Consider the following 25,797-nt stretch of genomic DNA (forward strand, 5'->3'; position numbering starts at 1 on the left):
ACGCCACTCTGACAAAAACCTAATTGAATGCCTCATTGGGTGCGGGGGAGAGTGCATTTGGCAATGATAGTGGCCCTACTGATCATGGCTATGAAGAAGGCCATGCTGTTCCTGGCCATTCTGATGTCCCTGCTGCTCCCTAAGAAGTGAAAGGGTTGACCCCTCCCCTGAAAAAAAAAAGGGAATAACCCTCCAGTGTTGCCTTTAACATGCGGTTAATGACCAGGTTTGGCTGTTGGGGGAACAGGTTTGTGAGGACCAGCACCTTCCAATTTGTAGGTGATGTATGTGCTGCCAAAAAGGTTGCCATCATCCCTCTGTGAAAAAATGGTGGGGAAATTGTGAAGCTGTAATGGTGCTTGAATACTGACGTGCACACTGCAGCATATGAGGATGAGATTTTTTGTTCTTTTGGCCACAGCTGGAGCCCCAGGGAAATGGCATATAATCTATTGTCAGTCCTTCACCCTAGACTCTTCTCTCACCTGTACCACAATCATTGCGTCCCTTTGTGAGGCGCCCTTGTGATCCAGATTTGAGTCTGCCATGCGCTCTGCAGGCAATGATGTAACCGCATGAGCACCGGAATGAGGTGCAGATTCCTCTGATACCTGCTGAAGTGGCTCCAGCAATGGGGGAGCTGCATCATTGGCCAGAACAGCCCCACTATCACAGTGGTTCAGTTTAGCCTGATTTCCTAGTGTGTTGTCTAAAGTGACACGGTAAATAAGTTTCTTCCTCTTTATAATGACCTCCCTCCTTCCTCCTACTGGAGCCACTGCAGAATAAGGAGGAGAAAGAAGAGAGGAGAAAGCACCCTTAGGCTAAGAAGGGAGAAGGGGTAACCAGTGGGAATGGGAGTGATAAGAAAGAGCTCTGTAGTGGGTGACGGCAGGAAAAAGAAGTGGTCTAGTGGATGATTGAAGGGGGAGGAGCATTCAAAGTCGTTTTGTTGTTCGGCTATCTTGAGACCTCACTGGCTGGCCAATGAGTCAAGATAAGGAGTGAGTTATATAAAGCTGGTGTATTTTTTAAAAACCATTTCAGATTCATAATCATTATTTCTCCCCTTATTATCAGTGATCCAGTGCCACATCTGGGCATATAAATCCATAATCTCAAATCTTTCTCTGATGTCTTCTGAAATATTATTTTTAAGGAATCTTCATGACAGTAGTAGTGGTAGTAAATTTTTCCTATGAACACTTTATTAGGGACACTAGCATAGAATTTTCAATTGGTGTTAAACAGCCCAAATTTTCAAAATTTGCATCATGAATCTGAAGATAATTAAACATTTCTATACTTGCTATGCACTGAGATTAAGATTTTGAAATGTACTACCCCACAATAAATCTTGGGTTGTTAAAAAAATCACCATGTTGCCATGTGGAGAATCATATTATATATTTATGGATGGGTTTTACACATGGATTATCTACCAGTCAACCAGGAGGAGGGAGCTACTTTGAGTTCCAACTTTGGGGTGGGGGAAGCAGGATATTAATAATAATAGTCATCATCATCATTGTCTTCTAACACAGCCTGCAATTTTTTTACACTATATTATGCACCTTAAGCATAGATAATTCCCCATCCTGCCCTTCCTGTTCTCTTTCCACCAGTTTTAACCATACTGTTTTTAACTTACGTTTTAATGTTGGTAATGTTTAATTATTTGTTAGCTTTTGTAATCAATTTTTTATTATTGTAATCTGCCTTGAAACTCATTGTGGGGAAAAGGTGGGATATAAATCCTTGAAAATAAACAAACAAATAAATAAATAAATAAATAAAATTTCTTCATAATACCACATGCCTGATCAAATCCCACATATTGGCCAATCTACAGGGATCATATATTTTAAGAATATAAGTAAGCTAATTTATCCATTCTTCTAGGGATGTTTTAACACAATTATAGGATGCCTATTTGACCAAATTTTTATATATATATATATATATAATGTCTGCCAGTGTTTCAGAAGAAAATCAATGGTGTTCAGTGGCCTTTAGACACAACCAAGAATTGTAGTCTGCCATGTAAACTTACTACTAGTACCCAGAGTCTCACTATCCCCCCAGTATTCCAAAAGACATCTCTGAATCCAATCTTAATCCTAAAAAAACCAAACCTGTCACCACCAAGAAACAGAGGAAACAATTTACTAAAATTCAACTAACAACTCAAAGAACAAATGTACTGCAAAGCACACAGCACAATAATCAATGCAAAATGTCATGCACTAGCCCTGACTGAACTCCTGCTATTTATTATAATAACTTTATTTCTGGAAGTGTTAAGGGAAGTTGCACTAGGTTAATAAAAATTAATGAATTTTCAACACTGCTTACCTTTTCCCTTCTTTGGTAGCCTTTCTTCCAGGATAACACGCTGTCCATCAAGATTAGAAATGGGAACACCAAGGTCTAATGGTTCCTGCTCACCATTCTGTGGTCAAATTTTGACACAACAGGAGAATATAAATATTTTTGAAGCAATTTGATTAATGGCCATGCAATAAAAATATCATTTGACAAAGAATTTCTACAAATCTGTTACTTTGAAGGATAGGAATAAAATAATTTGCTTTGAAAACTGTCACAAGAAAAGACTGAATTGTCTATCTTTAAATAGTACATATTCAACTATTATATCATTATAAATGAGTCTTCCCTTTAAATTTGTCAGAACCTGCAATCCAAACATCTGAATAGCACCATATTGCCTACCCCTTCCCTGCTCTAGTCTTTAGGATACAGTGATCACAAATTACACATACACATGTATAATCTTGAAGAAAAAGCAGTAATAGAAAGGGATAAAGAAAGAAATAGCTTTAAAAACCAACCAACCAACCAACCAACCAAATGAAAAACTATGCATGGTTCATTTAAAAAAAATTATCCCTCCATAGATCCCTTCACTGCTACCAGTTGAGTCCAGTACTAGGTTCAAACGTTTGGTTCTTGTATTTTCCCTCAGTACCTGGCAGCTCAACTAGCATCCAGGAATTTGAGATGCACAGTCTGATCCACTGATGCACACCACTCTGGCAAGGCTCTGAGCCTTTCAAGAGCTGGCCCTTCATCTGTGGAATAGTTTCCTTTGGACCTCCAGCTGGAGGAAGATCTCACCCATTTTTATTAGGCATTGAAGACCTAACTCTTTGATTCACTGGATAAAGCTGCTGCATTGTAATGAGACTGATAGTGGCTGGTGGGATATTGGGAATTTATGTATATTGATAGTGAATGAATGAATGAATGAAGGTTTATTTATATACCGCCGTTCCAATGATCACGGCGGTTAACAATAATAACAAAAACAATAACAATACATTATATAACATAGGAACCCCCCAAGATAAAACCATACAACATCATAAAAGCCATCATTCATTCCTAACTTAAAACCAATAAAAACATCAATAAAACCCCCTAGCTAAAACACGATCAGACATCATTACAGGAGCAGATAACAATTCAAGACATGGTAGGGAAAGCTTGCCGAAACAAATGGGTCTTCAAATTCTTCTTAAAGGACTCAAGGGAGAGGGCTGAGCGGAGCTCGATAGGGAGAGAGTTCCAGGACTGCGGGGCAGCGACCGAAAAAGCCCTCTGCGAAGTTATTACAAATCTCGTCACAGGAACTCGCAGAAGTTGTCTCCCTCCTGACCTGAGAGTGCGGGGCGGATTATATGGGGAGAGGCGGTCCTCCAAGTACTCTGGGCCCAGGCCATTTAGGGCTTTATAGGTCGCGACCAACACCTTGTCATGTTTTATTGTCTTTGTCTTTGATTGTATATGTTTGGCTTTATAAACATCATCATAATTATCATTGGCAGGATACAGACCGCCCAAAAAGGGCGGTCTGCCGCTACCTCCATTTCCGCCGGTGGGAAACCTCAGCCTCCAAACAGCGAGGCTTCCTGGCAGCGGCTTCTTTTTTGCGGCGCGCAAGTAATGCTGTAGTGCACCACTGGCGCACTCACGATGTCACCAGGACGTCCGTTACGTCAAAATGATGGCACCCGTGTGAACAGGGTGCCGACATTTTGTACGTACTCTGTACGTGCTAGGGTTGCGGGCATCTAAAAGAGACGTCCCCCAGGCAATCCTAGTATGTACGGAGTACATACAAATGGCCCGTCTGGATAGGGCCATTGTTATTATTATTTGCCACAGATTGCATACTGTATTTTCCGGCATATAAGACGACTGGGCGTATAAGACGACCCCCAACTTTTCCAGTTAAAATATATAGTTTGGGATATACTCGCCATATAAGACTACCCCTCTTTCAACGCACAACAAATAAAAATTAAAAAAAACATCAGATTTGATTTCAATATGGTTGTAATTTTAATTCAAATGCTTATGACATGCAGGTGCTTAACAGGAAAACTGTCACTTAGCCAGCACTGAGCCAAAGCAATCAAAGCAGTCTTAAAGTGGATTATTTCTGCAGTGTGTTTTGGACCATAGTCCAACACTCAAGCCACTGCACCAACCTGACCTACCTGACAGGAATGCTGAGAGGATAAAATACTGTGGAACCGTTGAGTCCCTGAAGCAAAAGAAATCATGCAAAGTGTAATTTGTTTTTTTTAAATTAATTCTTAACAGACCTGTACTGAAGAACCCAAGAGGTTATCCTTTGCCCTATGCAGTGGTCCCCAAACGGTGCCCTTGAAGAGATGTTGGATTTCATCTTCCAGAAGCCTCAGCCATGTTGGCCAATAGCCTGGGATTCTGGGAGCTGAAGTCCAAAATCCTCTTAAAGAGCAGAGTTTGGGGAGCACTGTGGCCTATAGTACTATTTCCCAAACTTTGGGCCTCTATATATTTTGGGCTTCCTCTCCCTGAATTCCTATTTGCTAGGTTAGCTGGGGCCTCTAGGAGCTGAAGTCCTAAGCCCTTGGAGGACCAAAGTTTGGGAAGCACTGCCTTATAGAGCCTTAACCTAGTTCCAGTATATCAGTGGTTCCCCCCAAACTATGTCCTTTAAAAGAATTTTGGACTTCATCTCCCAGAAGCCTCAGGCATGTTGGCCAATAGTGTGGGATTCTGGGAGATGAAGTCCAAAATCCCTTAAATGAGCACAATTTGGGGACCACTTAAATATATATATCATCATTTCAAGCCTCCATTTTAGTTCACTAACCTCTCTTTTTCAATCCCTCTCTGAGAATGAACCACCTCCGCTCACTGCTGGCCCTCCACTACTATTTGCAGTGTGCAAGGCTTCTTGGGAATTGTAGTGTAGCGCTTCCCTTTTTGTGTGAAGAAGAAGAGGCAGAGCGGGGATGGTGGGGTCGGCTTCTGCAATTTTGTCTGACTCTCAACCAATGGGAAATGGGCGGCATCAAGAAAATAAAAAGCCCAAGATTATCTATCTGTATATGTACCTGGTGTATAAGACGACCCCTGACTTTTGAGAAGATTTTCCTGGGTTAAAAAGTCATTTTATATGCCGGAAAATATGGTACTTCTTTTATAGATAAGCAAAGATGTTAATTTATTTTAAGGAATTACTTACTAGCCTTGCCACAAGATTATTAAGATTTAAACCATATTTCGCAACCACTGGCCGTAGGACTTCTGTTACTGGTTTAGTAGGTTTAGCCTTTAGGCCAACAGATCTATTGATTGGAATGAGATCCAGCCTGAAAGATATGAAGATTTTAAAACATTTTGTTATTAAAAACAATTCAGAACATAGAAGTGATTTATAATCCTGTTTAGGAACGTGAAGCTTTGAGTAATGCATTATTTCATCGCTATGTAACTACACTAAGAAGCAAATTGTCTTCACAGATCAATCATGCATCAGGTATCTGGAAAACAAAGCAATTATTAAACAAAAATCCCAAACAAATAATGCTAGCCACCATGGTTTGTTAGGGAAAAGAGACTATTTCCATAGATTAGGATTATTCAGAATGTCACAAGAGTGTGTAAACATCCAAGTTCTTGAAAACTCAAAAACTTGCACACTTTTATGGCACTTTGGTTTGTCCTAATACATGTATTGGCCCAGTGCAGACAGTTCTTATCTCTGAAATAACGGTGTGGTTGCTCCAAAGCTGCTGGTATAGTACAAAGGCCAGAATAGCCTCTTTGGAAAGAAGAAAATCATAACTCTAGTTCTAGGAATCACCAAGGAACCTGCAGAATAATGTAAATTTCTCTAATTTGAACTCTCTTCCCACAATGCTCTCCCCACTACATTCACTGAATAGTAGAGCTACCATTTCAAGGTCTAGAAATTCAATTAGAATCATGATGGTTATTTTGACAGATCATATACTTATTTTTCTAGGATTTTACATCATCAATGCAAATGGTTCAAAGAGATATAATATTTCCATCACAATCAAGCACAGAATTACCAAAAAAGAAGTATAAAGGCCAGCTTTCCATTCTTCCTGGCCTCTGAAAGCACCCGTGAATGAAATCTTTAATTTCCATCGGAATATAAGAGGCTGGGTTGAGGCAGGCTCCCAGTGTGATTAATGTTCCATAATCTGGAGGCTAGTAAGAAAAATGCCTCAAGTATTTTTGATCATCTTAACACTGTACAGTTGATTAATACACAAGAAGAAATCCTCTACAAATGTAGAGACTTGGCCATCTAGATTCTAAGTACTGGAGCATTCCTGTTATGCTACAAAGCTATTAAAGTCAAATTAAATGTGACACCATTTGTGTAATTAACAATTGTATGAACAGCTTTTTACAAATACAAAGCAAGTGTGATAGACAACATCCTATTCCACTCACAACAGGATTCCAAGTTGGATCAGCCCGCTCCCCTCTTGTGCATATCATCTCCTTTTAAAAATGAACTCTGTGTTCACTCATTGTCCCCCCTCCCCTGTCTCCTGTCCTGTTCTGACAAACCATTATTTGGATCTAAATCAGAAGAGGTAAAATCATAGACTGAAAAGGTATGTTCATATGATAACAAACTACAGTTTGATACTATATCTGAATTTACAAATGCAATGAGGGAAGAACTGATCCTGGCACTGAGCAAGGGTAAAACTCCTAATTCTATGGAAACAGGAGTGCTATTTGTATGGCCTATATGGTCTTCCAACCTGCAATTATCACTCATGTTTCTGATCCTAAGCAACAAGGTACTTAAACTTAACACAAGTGTAAGTGGGTACTCCCCTTTACTTTTATGATAGGTACCTATACCTGCTGCCATCTGCAATGAAGAGTATGATGATTTCCTTGCAAAACTTGTAATGTTTTCTCCTGGATTATCAGGGTATATTTCTCCTGGGTCCTTAAGGTGTTATTGTCCTAGGCTAAAGGTCTTTTCTTTTATTACAGTGAAGGTTGAAAACCATTTTAATGAGGCATGACAGCTTTTAAAACCACAAGTACGTTTTTCTTACCGAAACAATGTTCTTCTTTCTAAACGAAGAGCTCGAGATTCCAAAATGCTACTGTCCTGATGCAATACAAGTGGCTGCAAACATGGATGAAGAAAATGTACAAGCATATTCATAAGAGGGAAAATGAAAATTATTGTATGAGAATGAGTATGTGTGTTTTCATAGATATATTTTTAAGTTTACATTCTCTTCTGATCAGATGCATGCAATGGTAATGCATAATTCCATTCCATCTGCCATTTGGGAGGTGCACTGTTGCCCCTCTGTCACTGGCTAAGAAGGGAAGGCCCAATGGGAAGCTGAATCACCATTTACCTGGAAAAATATCGTGGCAAAGAGAAGACTAACCTAGCTCCTCCCACTGGGGCTGCTAACAGAGCAACTGCTTTAATATGCATTAGAGCCTGTCATCAGGGACTTTCTTATCATTTGAAATCTATATAGCACTTAGAAAATGGTAAATAATAAATAATCAGAATAAATATACAATTCAAGTACCTTATCTCCACCAACTAAAAATAGATCAACTGCAGCTATGTTAATGCCTTGTTTTTCACAGAAGCCAGATAACATTTCTTTGATTGATACTCCTGCTTTAATGGTCATTGTACACGATGAACCATCTGGAAGGTTTATGTTGCAGCATTTGAAAGATTTCCCTTTCTCAGTTGCAGATCCAGGTGCCCTGAAGGAATCAAACTTCCAAGAAACAAGATAAAAGGATATGTTTAATATGGACATGAGCAATGAAAAGCAAACACAGAAGCATAGAAAAGGTATTAGGAAAGTTAACAGTACAATACAACTACCACTGTAAATTTTGTAAAGAAATACTTGATGTTGAATGTTTCTTAGTTAATTTCCTGATAGTGTGCAAGAAGAATTAAGAATATGTATTTTTAAAAGCATCTGCCATCCTACATTTCATCTAAGCAAACTGGATTGTTTCAGCAGTTCCCCTTGCCTTACTGGGGACATGCAGAGAAGGATCCTCCCTTCCATCTGCTACTCACTTCAGCTGTATTCGTGATAGGACTTTCAATGGGAAGAGGGCCCAAGGATATTTCAACACCATACACCATCATTACTTGAGGTCTGCATCTGCTCCACGCTTTGGCCATGAGCTGCACAAGTTAAGTGAGCAGGCATATAACAACTCATCATCCACTGGGTGATCACCAGCGGCATCATTAGGTTTGGCATTACTTGGTGTGGTACCTTATGATGTCATCCCCCTCCCCCCATCCACTTCCTCCCATATCACACCATACAGAATCAGTAATGTTTTTTGTATTAAAGTTACTCATTAATTGTAATACCTATATATTACTGAATGTAATGATAATAGTCATGATATAAACAACTAGCAAAATTAAAATTGTATCTTTAGATTAGAATATCAAAAGCACAGCCTAAATGCATTTACATATACATAGTTTCATGTGTTTGAAGTGAAAATTTGGTAAAATGTGATGTTTTAAAAGGACATTTTTTAAAAATTGAAATTTAAAAACTGAACCCTCTCCTTTTTCCTCCCACTAAGCTTCACTCTGCTGACACCATCTTTTCAGCATTTTAAAGGGGCACAGGCGAATGCTACAGCCTGTTTTTGCCGAAAGGAAGATGTCTGAGGAGCAGTGGTGTCACCCCCTCTTAGGGTGTCACCTGGTACTGTCTGCACCTCCCCCCTAGTGACGCCACTGGTGATTGCTAATGTGATACTTCTTGCATGAAGTACACATGCAAAAATATCTGCTGTGACAATAAGGAATAAGCATACACATCCAGTGATACCAAATTAATGAATTATGGAATTGGAAAAGACCCGGGAGATCATCCAGTTAAAACCATTGCTTGATGTAGCCTTGGCAGTGCAGAATGCAGCTACAGTGCCCCAGACATATAGGCTTCCAACCTTTACTAGCAAAGAACTTACCATCTCCTAATGCAGTCTGTTCCAATGACATTTTGTTCTTACTGTTTGGATGTTCCATCAAATGAAATTGGCTTCTCTTCAATTACCACCCACTGTACTCTGAAGAAATAGAGGTGCCTACTCCTTGTAATGTATGACAGCCTTTCTAATATGATAGCTTCTCTTTTACAGACTGAACATGTCCAGCTTTTAACAGCACTTTCTCTATAGTAGTACTTTAAATATGGAATACAATGGAAAAGAAAGACAGTCTGGATCTATCTTTTCTGAGCTTCCAGTGGGCAGCTAAAATGATGGCCTTCGGTCCTTGAAACTGTCCTGGCTGTTTTAACAAGTCAGCAAAGATTCAAGATGTACATGTAATCCTATGTTCTGACTCCCACTTGAGTTTTAAAATACTCTAAGAACTGCACTATGATAAGGTCTTGGCTGCACAGGCATGGGGCAGCCAGGAATATCCTGGCCCAGCAGTGGCCCCGACCCTCCCTCATTGCAAAAGCCCTCATTCTGAGGTTGGGTGGCTTGCTGACTGCATGAGTTTCCTGCTTGAGCCACCTTTTGCATCTGCTGCTGTCATAAGTCGCTTCCCTCTGAGGGTAGAATGAGGTGCCCAGCCTAAATCACATGCCTGGGAGCTTCATTCTGACCTCAGTCAGTGACTGGCAGCAACGGCAGACATGTCTGGCAACAGAGTGGAATGTGTTTTAAACAACTGCCCAGTACCAGAAATGAGGGCTCTGGATCTTCCATGGAGATCCAGAGCAACTGTGGACTTTTAAAAATGTGTGGTATGAAGGGTGTACCCTAGTTCTGTTGCTGAATGGGTTGGACATCATTAGGTCTGTTTGTACCAGAACCAGGGCTTGGGCTGTGCATTGGCCGGTCTCCCTGCTGGAAGGATGCAGGTAGGGGGGAGGCTGATTTATTTCACCTGTACAGGCAGAGCCTAATATCTGTAACATTTATTACTCACTAGAAGCTGAGTACTTAAAAAGAGTGCTACAGAACCATTAGACAGAGATGTAATATCTTTTTTTCTGCCATAGGAGCTGTTTCCAGGTTGCTGCCCTTATCTAAGGAAATGTGATGCAAAATGGTGCCAAACAAAGACCAGCTGGGAAAGGACAAGAGTCCATCTAGCAGCATGGAGCCTAATGAAAACTTGAAAGGCCTATTCCAATAACTAAGGTCTGGATTTCAACAAGACCTCACAGCAGCACTCTCTAAAGCCATAACACTTTTAGACTTAAAACTCACATCCATTGCAGAGAAACAACAAGCCTTGAAATATCAACAAATGAGGTCCTGGTGTAGTCTGGCTCATGAAAGCAAGAGCAACTGTTTGGAAAAGCTCATCAACACACTGCAAGAGAAACTAACAAACTAGAAAATTATTGTGCTGTCTTAATGTCCATCTTTGTGCGTTGCAAGAATATGAAAAGCACCATAACCTTAATTAACTTTCTTATGGTCTGTTTATCAGACATCTTGTCAAAGCTTTGCACAGGAGAGCAAGATACTGAGTGCGCTTACCACATACAGAAGCCGCATTATCTGAAGGAAGATACAGCCTTATAATACAATACAATTTGCAAAATACACTAGCAAGGTACAACTTCTAAATATTATAGATGACAAGCAGCCACTTCTTTAAATGGGCTCTAAGGTATTTTAGTATTGCAAAACATTTCTTTAAACATGCTGAAGAAAAGGAACAAATTCAGGCAGGTAACTGAAGCTCTATGGCATTCTGATATTCATTACCATTAAATTCATTACCAGTTGATGCAGCATCAAGTTAAAGCTCCTTACAGCTACGACACCCACTCAAGCAGAGGAGATATGTGAATATATTGACTTTCCACTCACACAACTAAATCACAATCAAAAGCCCTCCCCTCTCCAATCAGCACCAATAAGCCAGAAAATGGGGTCTACAAATACGAATTAGTTAAAAGCAAGAAAGACCACTAAAGCTGCAATTACTTTTCCATTTACAAGTTATATTGCTCCTCTACGAATTGAACCTGTCACTTAATAAATTATTACTATTATTATTACAGTGGGCCCTTCTCTTATGTGGTGATCCATTCTGGACCACCACCCCCAATGTAAAGGAAAAAATGTGTATGCTCGAGACCATTGAAAACAATGGGGCATGTGCATGCATTGCACTGTGCCATGGGGGCATGTGTCATTGGTTCTGCTGTGTAGCTTCAGCGTAAGCTGAAAGCCATGTATTGCGCAGGCTAACTGTATTTACCTTTTTTTTTAACCTTTTTATTGTCTACTTTTCTTTTTAAATTCTTTATCCTTATTTATTTTGTTATTTATTTTATCTTTTAATGTTAATTCTTTATTATTATTATTATTATTATTATCAATTTTTTATTTTTAAAAAATCCTCCTCCTCCTCCTCCTTCCTCGAGTGATATAACTTTTATAGAAGGTACTTCAATGGATTCTCTTCAATGGACCCTGATATCTTAAATATCTAGATTTTCTGTCAATGCTAATTCACTTCTCAAATGCAGGAATTAATAGTAAATAAAAACCATTTGAAGAAGTGTCCCAAGTTATATTTTTTTCTAAATGTTCTGGAAACTATATAAATAAGCACTGTTTTTCATTGCTAAATGATTACCTGGATCATGACTATATATTCCCTTTGCAGATGCATGTGGAGCAGGAGGTATGTATATTTCTTTATATGTTATACAGACCCATTTAATTCTTCTCATATTATTTCTTCCTTGTATACTCTTTTATTAAGAACAGAAACTAGAAGGGGCTCCTTCCAGTCCAAAATGGAAGTTCCATGTTAGTTTTGAAAGGCTGAATATCATAACGGCACCAGATCCCATCTGATCTTAGAAACTAAGCAGGGTCAGCCCTGATTAGTACTTAAGTGGGAGATCACCAGTGAACAGCAGGTGATGTAGGTTATATTTCAGAGGAAAGAACCGCCAAAACCATCTCTAAGTATTCCTTGCCTAAGAAAAATATATGAAATTTATGGCATTACTGTAGGTTGACAGGCAACCTGAAAGTACACAGACACATACACAAGAGTCCTCCATAGTGTCAAGCAGACAGAAAGCATTCATTTCACATTTCTATGTCTACCAAGGAGCATTTTTCAAACTCGCCTTAATGCATAGGAAGTAGGGTTGATTTATTCATTTACTTCTACATATTCACTTTTTTTTCCGTTCAAAAATGCATGCCTTACCATTTCAAGACTTGCAGCTGATGACAAGGAGTCTTGAGATTCATGTCTGTATGATAGTCCATTGGGCTGAGCAGAATCTGTGGGGAAATCTTAAGTCATAAATGGTGCCAATTAATTAGAAAATACAGTAACAAAATCTTATTAGAAAATCAAGTCACTGTATACAAAAATGTTCACACATAAGGTGAATGAATTCCACATATTCACACAAATAGCTGCCTTTAAAATGCTTTTAAATCAAGTATTTTATATTGGAAAATTGAGGGGCTGTGACTCTCAAAATCAGAAAGGACCATAAACAGCAGATTTATAATATAGCTATGACTAATATGTTAGAGATTTTCAAACTTCTTCTCTTGCCATGTAACTACAAGGGGTGGTATACAAACAGTAACTGGATTTTCAAACTCACCTTTAGGGTAATCACCATTTTCCTTTTTCTTCTGAGATCTCCCCAAACTCTTGCTTCTGGACCATGAAAAAAAGGTCCCCCTTTTCTTCCTTTCTGAGTCTTCCTCTCCTGATTCTTCATTTAAGGATCGCCCAGACTTGGATTTTCCACCCAGCTACCATCAAAATATAATTCTTAAAAATTAGCTGGACATTTCACATTAATTTAGAGAGCATCCAAAACTTTCTAGACTTGATTTCTTGTTGCCCTATATATACATACAACTAATATTAATCCCTATCATGTCTATTTTTTATTTTTATTTATATACCATCTAACTTCTAAAAGTAAGACTAACAATAACAGAGCATTGTACAGTTGTCCCTTACACATTTGACTTTTGTAGATTTGATTATTTGAGGTTTTGATTAGTGTTTCCTCTCTAGGAACCTCTAAGTCCTCCAGAACATCTCTGCTAGCAGTTGATGATAGAACTGTGCTGCAGAACCTAGAAATTCCTAGAGAAAACACTTATCTAGGCATTTGTAGGTCCTCCAGCATGATTCTATGATCAACCTCTAGGCTCTAGCAGATGTTGACCATGGAGTTGCACTCGAAGACCTAGAGATTCTTAGAGAGATGGTCTCTCAGGTAAAAAAAATAATAGTGTTTTTTATTTGAGGTTTTTCCACATTCACAGGGGTCCGTCACCCTTAACCCTAAGGAGTGCTTCACTGTAGTAGTTTGACCACTGGACTATGTCTCTGGAGGTGCTTGCCCATGTAATGACCCACTGGGTCATTACGGACACTCTCAGCAGTCCTATAAAAATGCCAAGGAAAACACCTTAGGGTCATCATAAGTTGGAAAGAACTTGAAGGTACACAACAACAAAACAATAACAAAATGTAGATAAAGATGTAATTGAATTAAAACATAACATCAGTTAAGATCTATCAGTTAAAAACACATTAAATAATCAACTAAAAATAAAAAAGAAATGAACTGACCAGTTAAATAAGAAGAATGATAAAAAAAACAATAAATGGAAGAACTATATAGAAGAAATGAAAGGACAACATTATTCAAGGAATAACCATATGAAGACGAACTGCCAATTTTAAAAAGTGAAGTAGAAGCTTCACTCAGAGTACTTCAGAGAAACAAATCACCAGGAACAGATGGCAATCCATAAAGACAGTATTTAGTCTAGTTCTAACCAAAATCTATCAACAAATACTGGAAACAAGACAATGGCCCACAGATTGGAAACAATACACACCTCAAGGCCAATGCTATTTTAGGCTGCATCAATAGAAGTATAGTGTCTAGATCAAGAGAAGTAATAGTGCCACTGTATTCTGCTTTGGTCAGGCCCCACCTAGAATATTGTGTCCAGTTCTGGGCGCCACAATTCAAAAAGGACATTGAGAAACTGGAGCGTGTCCAAAGGAGGGCGACAAAAATGGTGAAGGGTCTGGAGACCATGCCCTATGAGGAACGACTTAGGGAGCTGGGGATGTTTAGCCTGGAGAAAAGAAGGTTAAGAGGTGATATGATAGCCCTGTTTAAATATTTGAAAGGATGTCATATTGAGGAGGGAGCAAGCTTGTTTTCTGCTGCTCCAGAGAACAGGACCCGGAACAATGGATGCAAGCTACAGGAAAAGAGATTCCACCTGAACATTAGGAGGAACTTCCTGACAGTAAGGGCTGTTCGGCAGTGGAATGCACTTCCTCGGAAGGTGATAGAGTCTCCTTCCTTGGAGGTCTTTAAACAGAGGCTGGATGGCCATCTGTCAGGGATGCTTTGATTTGGATTTCCTGCATGGCAGGGGGTTGGACTGGATGGCCCTAGTGGTCTCTTCCAACTCTACGATTCTATGATTCTATGATTCTATGATTCAATCTGCAAGAGAGGAGACAGCCGGGATTGCAGTAGCCAAAGGACCACTGTTTTAACTTCCCATACAAGCAAAGTGTTGCTCCAAATTCTACAACAAAGACTTTACCATATTTGGAGTGAGAAATGCCAGATGTCTAAGCTGGGTTGAGGAAAAGAAGAGGTACTAGGGACCATATTGTATAAATATGCTGGATAATGGAACACACCAAAGAATTTCAGAATAAAACCAACCTGTACTTTATAGATTACTAGCAAAACCTTTAACTGTATAGATTATGGAAAACTATGGGTTGATCTTAAAGAAATAGGTGTGCCAAAACATCTGACTGTCCTGATGCATAATCTACATTCAGGGCAAGAAGCTACTGTTGTGGCAGAATACGGAGAAGCAGAATGGTTTCCAACTGGCAAGGGAGTTAAGCAAGGCTGCATTTGATCACCCTATCTGTTTAAATTATATGCTGAACATATGATATATAAAATAGGATTAGATGCTGAAAGAGGAGGCATGAAAACTGGAGGAAGTAACATGAAGAATTCATGCAGATGACACCATATTACTAGAGGAAAATAAAAAGGCCTAGAACTGAAGAAAGTCAAGGAAGAAAGTGCATAGGGAGATTTATAGCTGAATATTAACAAAACAAAAATAATGACCACAGATGATTTACATAATTTAAAGTAAACAATGAAGACACTGAACTAGTTCAGGATTTGTCATATCTTGGCTCAGTCATTAATCAGAATGGAGACTGCAGACAAGGAGACTAGGGGACAATCCAGACCACCCCAAAGGGACGGTGTGGAGGAGGTCAGTTTCCCAATGGAGGGATGCCACAGCAGCCAAACTACGTGACGTCCCTCCAGACCAAAAAGAACCTGGAAAAACTGGGTTCTTTTTGGCATGCTGGGACGATGCCATTGGTGCACTGTGATGTGTCCACGATGCAAGCGCAGCGCCCAGCGGTTCAGATACAGTGCCATGCTTGTGTCACACACATGCCACATATGGACAGCACTACATCAAGATGGCGCCATCCATACGTATTAGGGTTCCAGAGCGTGTTGTGTGCCGTCTGCTCTTGAACCCTAATTTCGGCACCGGCATGACGTTTTTGGCCCATCTGTTTCAGGCCTAGGTCTCAGAAGGACAGTTATGAAGGAACTAGACAAGATCCTGAAGTGTGAAGATATATAATTGAATACTAAAGTTAGGATTGTTCATAGCACCATATTTCCCATTTCTATTTATGGTTGTGAAAGCTGGTCAGTAAAGAAAGCTGACAGCAAGAAAATAAACTCATCTGAAGTGTGGTGCTGCAGCAGAGTTCTCCAGATACTGTGATATGCTAAAAGACCACTTAATGAGTCCTGGAACAAATCAAGCTTGAACTTTCCCTAGAAGCCAAGATGACTGAACTGAGACTGTAGCCATATCATGGTAAGAAATGACTCACTAGAAAAGACAATAATGCTTAGTAAGGTAGAGATCAGGCCATGAAACCCACTGGGTGACCTTGGGCAAGTCACAATCTCTCAGCCTCATAGGAAGGCAATGGCAAACCTTTAAAGAAACTTGCCAAGAAAATCCCATGACTTTAGGGTTGCCGTAAGTTGGTAATGACTTTAAGGCATACAACAACAACAACATGATAGAAGGCAGTAGGAAAAGAGGAAGACCATATTCCACATGATAGACTCAATCAAGGAAACCATGGCCCTGAGTCTGCATGACTTGGACAGGGATGTTGATAATAGGGTAAGCTGGAGGTCTTTCATTCATAGGGCTGACGTATGTTGAAGTTGACTTGACAGCCATTAACAACAATCAGTTACTACCAGGCTCAGCAAATAAGACAGCTTTAAAGTAAAAATATGCCTGAATAAAATATATTTACCCACTGGTAAAAAAAACCCCAATAAAACCATGCCTCATTTGTCAAGAAGTTCCAGAACATGGGCATAGCTACTCTTGGGACCTTATTTTGCATTCCTATGTAATGTGCCTCCAATTGTTGCAGAAAAAAGAGAAAGGCTCTTCACAAGTATTTTAAAAATTCTGAGCAGGTTCATAAATAATAATATTCTGTTTCAAATAGCTTGGTCCCAGGTTGCATAGCACTTTATAAGAATTGGAGCCAGTGAAAGTATTTTAAGAAGAAGGTCACATGCTCACTATACTGGCCCAAATGAACAGTGTTCTGAACCAGCTGAAGTTTCAAAATGTTGTTCTTCATCATCTAGCAGTTGGATGAGAATCGAAACTGAGAACCTGAGCCTTCAAGGGAAGTATAATCCAATATAAAATGAGTTTTTATTTTCCCTTCTTGTCTTTTGCCAATCCAGGAGCACTTCTGCCTTGTCTGATTAGTTTGCTCTTGTCAATCCATCATCAACATGAGACATTCATAGCAGGAAAGAAGAGAGAGCTAGTCAGATCTCAACAGCATCCATGGCTGCATTTACACTGCACAGTTAATGCAGTTTGACACTATGACCATGGCTCAATGCTATGGAATTGTGGGATTTATAGTTTTAGTCAAAGAGCTCTAGTGCCCCCAACAAACTACAAATCTCCTCCTTTGGAGGAGCCATGACAATCTCCTCTCATCCAGTTTCCAGTGACAGATTGTCCACCAAGGCAACAAAAGCAGTATCTGTCTCATAACCAAGCCTGAAGCAGGATTGAAATAGATCTACATACTCTGCTTCACCCATCAGCACCAGGAGATGCAATGCTAACACATGCTCCAATGGTTTGTCCAAGAATGGAATCCTGAAGACTAACAGGAAATTATTTTTCTCTTGGGGGCCAGGGATGTTTCTTTTAAAAAAACATTTCACCATTGCCTTTTTAAATAATTGGTGGAATCACACCCTATTTTGGTGAACTTTTCTATCCACAGTTATCCAGCTTCAAAGCAGAGGTGAAGCTGGAACTAACTTCATAATACAGGATACTAAATACTATCCATATTGCCTAAATAACACATCCATTAAGAGTGTAGCCCTTACGAACTTCAATCGTGCCACATTTTGCAGCTCAAATGAAGATGAAATATCTTTAGCACAGTATGTTAAATCAAAAGATTATCTACTAATTTATTTTTTGTCTATAAAGAGAGGTTATCAATAAACAAAATGGTTGTCACTGGTTAAGTTTTTAGGTTCTAAATCATCACATAAGAGTCTAACCTTTTTTGGTGTTGAAGCAGTAGACCACTCAGAACCCAAACTGTGTTTAGAAGTAGGGCTACTGGAAGCATATTGAGGATCAGGAACAGGACGGCCTTCAACCTCTGCTAAAATACATTCTTGGTATACTGGAGATTTCAGAAAACGTGTATAGCTGTCAAACTTCATCAAGTTGAAAATCTGAGAAGCAAACACATTAACATTTTAGATAGTATTGAGCTAAACTTTTATAAGTACCATTTCCACAAAAACACTGTATTTTTTCATCAAGTTAAGGGTTGTCCACATAGGCCAAATAAAATGTCCTCTGCCCCATGCCCACAACAATGAGTGCAGAGGACACAGGGCCCAATGCTCGGTTGTGGTGCAAACAGTCTGAACAATGTCTGGTCAGTTTGGCACCAAACCCACAGTGTAACACCCTTAAAACATTTTTTTAATGTTATACTCCAGATCTTCCCAGAAGATCCAGAATCCTCTGTTGCAATGTCAGGTGGCTGTTTACAATACATCCCACTGTGCTGTCTGGCATGGTGGTGCCACATCACTGGCTCTGAGGTCAGAATGAGGCAGTCAGCCATGTGGTCAATGCTGGGTGCCTCATTCTTGTCTCAGAGTGACTTGTCACCACAGCAGTCACACCGACTGGCACAGTGGGACATGTTCCAATGGGCTGCCTAGTGTCGCAACAGAGGGCCCTAGGTAATAGGAAGATGGTGGGGCAGCTTTGAGGCCAGAATACTCTGGAGTGCTCCTAGAGTAATCCTGGCCATTATTACTTATCTTTATGTTTGAAAAGAAAATGGAAATGACATACATTTTAAATGAAATATTATAAGTAAAAAATAGTCCATGCACAACTAGAAATAAAACCGTGATATGATTTAAATGATTGCCCTGAGAAGGCTGGAACCAAAACATTTTAAATCTGTGGACTTAAATTTGGTTTCCTTTACTGTCTCCCACTGAAATTATTGAGACTAAAGGTACTATGCTAATTATTTTAAAATGCCTTCAAGTCATTTCCAATTTATGGCGATCCTAAGGTAACCATAAAAGTTCGTAAGGGTTACACTCTTAATGGATGTGTTATTTAGGCAATAAGGATAGTATTTAGTATCCTGTATTATGAAGTTAGATAAGACCTGTCTTTCATAGTTAAATGCATCTCTATCTCATCGGGAAAAAGATGGGATAAGGTGCGTGTGATAATCTCCTAAGACTTGGAACAGCAGCTATGAAGGAACTAGACAGGTTGCTGATGATTAAAGATAAATAACCTAATACTAAAGTTAGGATTGTCAATACCATCATATTTTCCATTTCTATGTATGGTTGTGAAGGCTGGACAATGAAGAAAGCTGATAGGAGGAAAATCAATTCATTTGAAACCTGGGCGGGTTACAGACCACCCTCAAGCGGCCGTTTTCCCACCGCCACCATTTGCTGCAGAGGGAAGCCCCAGCGGCCAGACCGCGAGGCTTCCCGGTGCAGCGAAAAAGGAGCGCCGAAATGGCGCTCCTTTTCAAAATGCGGAAGTGGCGCCGTGAGGGGCGAAGCGTGCCCTCGCAGTGTCACTTCCGCCGCGACACGTCTGGACGCTATGTGTCCAAGACATCAAAATGGCGGCACCCATGTGGATGGGCACTGCCATTTACGACGTGCTCCGCGTGTACTACGGAGAAGGGCCGTGAGGAAGGTAAGACTCTTCCTAACCCTAATACGGCCCTTCCTAACCCTAGTACGCGCGGAGTGCGTACTTTATGGCGGTCTGTAACCCGCCTTGGTGCTGTAGAAGAGTTCTGCAGATACTGTCCAGCCATGAAACCCACCAGGTGACCTTGGGCAAGTCACATGTTCTCAGCCTTATGGGAAGGCAATTGCAAACCTTCTCTGAACAAATCTTGCCAAGAAAGCCTCATGACAGGTTCGCCTTTGGGTCATCATAAATCAGATACATCTTGAAGGCATACAGCAACAACAACAACAACAACATAAAGTATGGTGGCATCTGCAGTGAAGAAATTATGCAGTTCGACACCACTTTAACTGCCATGGCTCAGTGCTATGGAATCCTTGTAGTTTGCTGTGGCACCAGAGCTCTCTGTCAGAGAAGACTAAATATCTCACAAAACTACAAATCTCAGATCTCCACAACATTGAGCCATTGCAGTTAAAACACTGTAAAATTGCATTATTTCAATAATGCAGATGCAGCCCACGTTTCCTCACATGCCCTCTATAATGCCAACTCTCAAAGAACTGCATTTTTGGTATCCACTTCTGGACTCAGTTTGACCCAAATATTTGAGAATCACCTGCTCCCTTATCAATCTATCCACAGATCAATGGGCTTCTTCTGCCACCAACTCTTTAGAAGGGCACCCCCATGTGCACTTATTATTTTTAACCCCCCAACCCCTGTTTCCTCCTAACAAACCAAATGTTTTATCCTAAAAATGGCCAGCTGCACCCTGGTCACTTGGAGACATATTCTGGAGGCTGGACCCATTTTAAGTCATGGATGGATAGAGGACCTTTTCAGAAGTGAAAATGCCATTGCTCTGATTTTCATAAAAAGCCCACCAAGCCTTAAAATTGTCTACCTCATCCCTGGGTCTTTCTGTGGGATAGAAATCACTTTTTTTTTTTGCCATAACAGGAGTTGTAGGGCAAATAGAACAAAAGTACTGAGCATAGTAGCAAGCACAGGGGAAAGAGTGAATGTAGTGGAAGTGGTACTCATTAGCAGAACAAAATGCACTGTTTTTAGGCACATCTGTACACACATCCACAGTTATGAACAACATTTTAATTCTTATATTTCATTTTAAGAATAAGTCTGATACAAAGTCAAAGCGTTTCTCTGAAAATGTCCTCATGTTCACATTCACTATTAATTTCAAAAATTACCTGAAGCTGTTGATCTTTGAACATCTCTGGGTGCGGTGCATTGAGAACATCATCAGCCAGCTGTGCCTGACTATCGATATTAACTGGGGTTGTGGCTTTGCTACATAAAAATTTATTAAAGATCTCTCGAGCTCTGAAAGAAAGCTGCAAAGAACATCCTATTATTCATAGTGTATTCAAGACAACACGAGAAGTTATTGAGGATACAAGGCCAAACTAGACATGTAAATGTACTTAATGTATCTACGGTAATTTTCCTATTTTAAACAATAGGTGCAAGAACTTTCGAGTTTTGCTTGTTAGTGACCCAGAAGGTAGGACATGTTTTTGGGAATACTGTTAATGCTCTGGAATGCAAAGAGAGTAATGGATCAGGTGTTTCTGGGGTAGGATGAGAAGGTACACGCCTCACTGTATTCACATTCCTCATCCTTACAAGAACTTCCTCCACAACATAGCGTGTTTACATAAGGAGCTGTGGAACTGTGCTTGTTGGTCCTGGCCTTTTTTCTTTTTGGGTTGACTCCAAATTTTGCTTATTTTGTAAGCTACTACTGATGTTTCTGCATTGAACAAGATGTTGTAAAGGACGGACTATGCTGTTACAGTTTCATACAAACTCAGTCAGTATTCCATTCACTACAAGCATTACATGAGTTAAGCTGATAGCCACTTGAACTCAGTACAGTGGGCATTGAGTTTCAGAGCCCAATGCATATCCTGAATATTAAGAACCAGATTGCAATAAATGCAGTGAACAGTGTCTCTTTCCCTCACTATATATATACTCAGTCCATTTTCCTTTGTATACTCCATCATATGCCTAATTTATAGAAAAGCCTCTTTCCTTCTTTGATCTGTTTGTTCTGGATAACAATAAAGCTGGTAGGACTAACTCCTCTTCTGCTTGCTTCTCTTCTGCTGCCAAACCAGTGCCAATGGTAGTTAAATGGCCATTGAGCCATGCAGCTTCTACAAATATGCTTGTGGTTTGTTAAAGGAAACAAACATGGTAGGCATGAAATAGTTAGAACATACAAATGTCATCTAAGGTGAACAGAATTTAATATACTCTTTCTCCAACGCTTACAGTTCTGGCTAACACTCTGTGCGCTTCAAGCCAAATCTTAAATTGAGAATTAAGTAAGTCTAGCCCCATCTAGGTAGGACACTGAACATTTTCCCCCTCAAAAAGCAAGTTCAAAGAACATGAACCTGCCCATACATTTTTGGACATAACTATGTGCGTGTACAACACACATACCGCATTACCATATAGCCTTACCTCTTTTTTGTCATGAGCAGAAATGTGGTTGAAATATTCACAGGCTTGCCAAAATAAAATATTTTCTTCACTAAATTCTTTTCGTAGAAACTCCTAGGAAGAAAAAGAAATCTAATGTTACATTAAAAGACATTAGCTGTCACCCAAAGATGACCAAATAATTGTAGTTCCAAGACCTCTGCATTGGTCGCTATCAAAGGAACTCTCCTCTAGAGAAGAAGGATACTGGAGAAATGTTGGTTCCATAGCTGTCCTAGTCAAACTGGATTTCTTCACTTATGCACGTTTTAGAAATGATCCCTATGCATAACCAGCTGCTTTTCAACATATTTAAATAAAAACTAGTAATATCAGGACAGAATTTAAAAAGTGAGTTGCCATGGTAAGTTGTATTATAGTATACAGTAAGCAAAACCTATATCATGGCAGAGTACTAGCACTGGAACCTCTCAGATGGGAGAAACCATATCTTCTGAGAGTGATATACTTGCAGCCAATATCACATTTGTGTACTCAAAATGCAGAATTTCATTGGTTGTGCCCCTACACTTGTGTTGATTCTGATCCAGAAAACCATACTGGAGCATCCTATGAGATACTGTGACTTCTTGGCTCCTCAGATATCCCATATTTCCATCCAAAAGGATCATGCATACTTGCTTTCTTTATGGCGGGATACAGACCGCCCCTTTCCCCGATGGATCGGGGCCTCAAAGGCCACAGCAGCAACCCCGGAGGCCCCAATCCTCCACTTTTCCAGGCCTTGGGGAAGTGGCAAAACGCCGCTTCCCCGCAGCCAGGAAAGGGGTTCCTTGGGGCTTCATGCCCCAAGGACACCCCGACAGTGGCGGGGAGAGAGAGAAAGGGGTCACTTGGCCCCTTTCTTTTCCATATTGCTGGTGCAGCCATGTAAAGGCCGCGCCAGCGATATGCATGGCGAAAGGAGCTCTGTTTTGGAGCTCCTTTCGGTGCTGCTGAAAAGACTGCACAAACGCCCTGCAGTGGTACCAGCACATAATGGTCGTGCCGTTTGGATGTGGTGCGGCCGTCACACCGCCATTTTGATGTACAGAGTATGTGCTAGCGTTAGGGAGCGTCTGTAAAGGATGCTCCCAGGCAACTCCAGCACATACTCAGTACATGCTAAAAGGCCCATCTGGACAGGGCCTATGAATCCCTCTCTATACTGCAATGCCTGCCACATCTATCCTAGCTGCTGTTTGGGCATGTAAAGCACTATGAGATAATGTCCTGGACCCTTTACCTTTGATTTAACTTTCTCAGTTTCTATAACTTCAGTCTTAAGATCATGATTTTCTCATTTTATGTGCCCATAGATTATTCCTTACATGTTCATTTTCCAAATTCTGAGCCTTACTGCATTGCAAACAACCATGGCAAGCAGCAAAAGAAATGGGTTTACCCAAAGGGTGCTCATCAATGGCTCCTCTTTATCCTGGAGAGAAGTGACTAGCAGGATGTCACACGGTTCTGTCCTGGGCCCAATGCTATTTAACATCTTCATCAATGACTTAGATGAAGGAATAGAGGGCATGCTTATAAAATTTGCAGATGACACCAAATTAGGAGGAATAGCTAATACTCCACAGGACAGGATCAACATTCAAAATGACCTTACTAGATCATAGAATCATTAGTTGGAAGAGACCACAAGGGCCATCCATCCTATATCTATGCATTTCATTTTTTCTACCTAAGTGCAGTACCTTACATTTCTCCCTGTTGAAATTCATTTTGTTAGTTTTGGCCCAGCTTTCTAAACTATTAAGGTCATTTTGAATTTTGATTCTGTCCTCTGGGATATTAGCTACTCCTCTTAAGTTGGTGTCATGTGCAAATTTGATAAACATGCCCTCTATTCTTTCATCTAAGTCACTGATAAAGATGTTGAATAGCATTGGACAGAACCCTGTGGCTCTCCACTAGTCACTTCTTTCCAGGATGAAGAGGAGCCATTGTTGATCACACTTTGGGTTCAGCCGGTTAACTAATTGCAAATCCACCTAACAGTTACATTGTCTAGCCCACATTTTACTAGCTTGTTTACAAGCATATCATGGGGGACGCTATCAAAGGCCTTACTGAAATCAAGATATGCTTTATCTACAGCATTCTCTTCATCTACCTGTTAATTTTATCAAAAAAAGGAGATCAGATTAGTCTGGCATGACCTCTTTCTCAGAAACCCATGTTGACTCATTGTGATTATGGATTCCCTTCTAAATGTTCACAGATGCTCTGTTTAACGATCTGCTCTAGAATCTTTCCTGGTATTGATGTCAGACTAACTGGACAATAATTGTTATGATCCTCTTTTCCCCCTCTTTTTGAAGATGGGGGCAACGTTTGCCCTCCTCCAGTCTGCTGGAACTTCTCCTTTTCTCCAGGAGCTCTCAAAAATTATTGCCAATGGCTCTGAGATTACATTTGCCAGTTCTTTTAATACCCTTAGATGTAAATCATCTGGTACTGGAGACTGAGGGCCCGAACAGACAGGTCAAAATAAAGCTGGTTCAGGTCACTTTGGAGGTATGCTGTTTAAATGACACATGCATCTTAAGAGGCCAGAAGCTGCACCAAAACTGCACTCCAGTCCTTAGCACTGGAGCATGGCTTTGGCATGGCTTCTGGCCTCTTAAGATGCATGCATCATTTAAACAGCATACCATCAAAGGCGTGTTACAGACACGCTGAAAGTACATGCCGAGCATGTACTAGGATTAGAAAGGGGCATCCTTTCCAGACACCCCTAACCCTAGTACGCGCTCGGCATGTACATAATGGCGGTGCCCGTTCTACATGGGCGTCACCATCTTGACATCGCAGACACCTAGTGTCTGCACGTCGCAAGTGATGCCGCGAGTGCGCGACTAGCGGCGCCACTTCCGGGCCACAAAAAGAATCCGCTTTTTGTGGCTTCTTTTTGCTGCATCTGGGAATCGCACGGTTTGTCCGCTGCGGTTCCCAGACGCAGCAACCAGCGGCGCTGGCAGAGCGCCCTTTTCGGGTGCTCTGTAACGCGCCAAAGTCACCCAAAGCAGCTTTATTTCGGCCTGTCTGTTTGAGACCTGAAATTCATTTAGATTAACTAGGTATTCCTGTACTTCCTCTTTATTTATTCTGGGCTTCATTTTCCATATTGTATCCTCTGCTCCATTTTCCTCAGTTGAGCAACCTTTTCTTTTTCTGAGAAGACTGAGGCAAAGAAGGTGTTGAGTAGTTCTGCCTTTTCCCTATCCTGTTATCATTTCACCATCTTCTCCATGTAGTAGACCTACCACTTTTGCTTTTCTCACTTTAGCCCTACATGTGCTAGCTATTTGTTTGAATTCCTCCTTGGTGATTTCCACCTTTTTCCCATTTCTTATACATGTCCTGTTTAAAACTTAGCCCAGTTGAAAGTTCCTTAGTTATCCATCCTGGTTTCTTGAGACACCACCCAGTTTTCCTCCTCGTTGGAACTATTTGAAATTGTGCCTTCAGTATCTCCCTTTTGAGAAACTCCCA

General features: G+C 40.4%; 1 protein-coding gene across 3 annotated transcripts in view; it reads right to left on the bottom strand.

The window, feature by feature from the left end:
• The window catches only part of LOC149280660 (regulator of G protein signaling 12-like), a 91,832-nt gene that overhangs the window by 23,350 nt on the left and 42,685 nt on the right, over positions 1 to 25,797 (bottom strand). For all 3 annotated transcript variants that reach the window (XM_089500188.1, XM_089500189.1, XM_089500190.1), the window contains exons 6-14: positions 22,270 to 22,362; positions 20,985 to 21,128; positions 18,072 to 18,251; positions 12,993 to 13,146; positions 12,581 to 12,657; positions 7,911 to 8,111; positions 7,413 to 7,486; positions 5,543 to 5,669; positions 2,356 to 2,452 (exon numbers count right to left, since the gene is read on the bottom strand). In XM_089500188.1, coding sequence (XP_089356314.1) covers positions 2,356 to 2,452; positions 5,543 to 5,669; positions 7,413 to 7,486; positions 7,911 to 8,111; positions 12,581 to 12,657; positions 12,993 to 13,146; positions 18,072 to 18,251; positions 20,985 to 21,128; positions 22,270 to 22,362 — 1,147 coding nt within the window. The remainder of the gene's footprint in view (positions 1 to 2,355; positions 2,453 to 5,542; positions 5,670 to 7,412; positions 7,487 to 7,910; positions 8,112 to 12,580; positions 12,658 to 12,992; positions 13,147 to 18,071; positions 18,252 to 20,984; positions 21,129 to 22,269; positions 22,363 to 25,797) is intronic.

Source organism: Sceloporus occidentalis, unplaced genomic scaffold (assembly GCF_023333645.1).
Source record: "Sceloporus occidentalis isolate IW3139 unplaced genomic scaffold, rSceOcc1.0.p SCAF_150, whole genome shotgun sequence".
NCBI lineage: Eukaryota > Metazoa > Chordata > Lepidosauria > Squamata > Phrynosomatidae > Sceloporus > Sceloporus occidentalis.